Source organism: Trichinella spiralis (genome assembly GCF_000181795.1).
Source record: "Trichinella spiralis strain ISS 195 chromosome Unknown Scfld6452, whole genome shotgun sequence".
In the NCBI taxonomy this organism is placed as follows: domain Eukaryota; kingdom Metazoa; phylum Nematoda; class Enoplea; order Trichinellida; family Trichinellidae; genus Trichinella; species Trichinella spiralis.
In genome coordinates, this window is record NW_003533391.1 from 1 (window position 1) to 1,759 (window position 1,759).

The following is a 1,759-nucleotide window of genomic DNA, read 5'->3' on the forward strand; positions in this document are numbered from 1 at the left end:
ACAAGGCATCTTTGCAAAAAAAATTACATTTCAATTTTGCAACTACGAACCTCATTCACACAAGATATTGCAAATGAAGAGAAACATCACTTTTCCCAATTCATATATACATACGCTGAAAATCAAATAATCCACGAATTGAAACATTTAATAATATTATCAATCAAATTTTCACTCGATCACAAAACCTCAATGAAACCTAACAATCACTAATCACATAACGTACAACAACAAACCGGAGATCTAAAACATCACACCCTCTTACACACACTTACTGGTGTGTGTAGGTGAAATATTTTACGATGAACATTCTTTGAAATCAATTATTTTATAATAATTTTTAAAAAAAGCAAATATATTCATTAACATTCGCCACGTTGGTTGCAACAAACTAGCTGAGATGTTTCCAAAGTATTCTGCTCACGATGATGAAGTAGATAAGAAAATGTTAATGTAAACTGAAAATACAGGCGAATGTATCCATAAGAAAGTTCGCACATAGCTCTAAAAATAAATACTATAAACACACCAAAAATAAAATTAAATTAAATAAAATAAAACATACAATGCCCAATCTGATAATGTGACTGTCACGTTCAATCCGATCGGATAAAAGCTTGACAATTTCGGTACAACAACAGTCGACTTGTTAAACCCGTATCCAATAACTTCACTACGGCTTGGGAAAACCATTTTCGACACTTTACTCGATGCATTTGTCACTTCAATATCGTAAAAATTTTCATTCGACACGTTAACAAATGTCTAAATTAAAACAACAGAAAAAAAAATTTTCAAATATGATCATTTATACAAACAAATATAATACACTTTTTATACACAGATATTTATTTCTTGTTTTTCAAAATAAAAACATTATTACTGAGAGACAATTTAATAATTAATTTGTTCTTATTTGAATATTTTTTTTCAAAAAAATCATTTTGCTTTGAATTTTACACGCTTGCTGCTGAAGCAATTACTAGTGAATTTTCAGTACATTTTACATTTGAATATACAGGATAATTACAACTCAAATACAAAGTATGAAAAGTTCCAATAAACTGGTTTCATTCTGTAGAAAATGTTACAAAATAAAACTTTAACATAACAACAAAATTATAATTGGAACAAAATTGGCGTAAATTTAATTATAATGCGTCTTTTTGAAGAGCATCAAGTAATTGTTAAGACTAGTTTGCAGCAGAAATTCACGAATCAAACTTCAACATCTCCTTCTTCAACTTCAAGTTTGAAATTTGTTATACTTTTATAAGATAAAAAACTTCAGATAAGCTTCCATAATGACTGATTGTTCGCTAAATTTGTACCAAAAGAAAATGATATTCTATTCTATTCTATTCCATCTTACCATAAAGTTCACTTTCATCGTTTTTCCAGGTTCATAGGACTGCAAAAATACTTCTGTAACTGCCAAACTATTTGAAAATACATTGATCGTCCTTGGAAAACAAAAAATACAAACGCCAGCCCAGAAAAGTAACAACAAATTCAAAATTGAAGAAATAAACCCACATCCCAACTAAAATTATTAAAAATTTAAACACAACAGTTTGCTTTTCCCTGCACTTTATAAATAATTTAATCCACGACAATTAATTTATAAAAAAATTATTTCTTTTATTATAAATACTGGTCATCAAATGATATTCAAAAATTCAGTAAATCAAGCAAAACTCAGTTTACAGAATAATTCATATGGCTGATTTTTAAAAAGCCACTGATATCTGTCTAAATA

At 28.1% G+C, this 1,759-nt stretch overlaps 1 protein-coding gene across 1 annotated transcript; it reads right to left on the bottom strand.

Annotated features, from left to right (window-relative positions):
• Positions 1-362: 362 nt before the first annotated feature.
• Positions 363-1,543, bottom strand: Tsp_13409 (conserved hypothetical protein). Its single transcript, XM_003366162.1, has 3 exons — positions 1,373-1,543; positions 566-765; positions 363-504 (listed from the first exon to the last, which is right to left on the bottom strand). The coding sequence occupies exons 1-3, from the start codon at positions 1,541-1,543 to the stop codon at positions 363-365; spliced, it is 513 nt and encodes a 170-aa protein (XP_003366210.1).
• Positions 1,544-1,759: the final 216 nt, after the last annotated feature.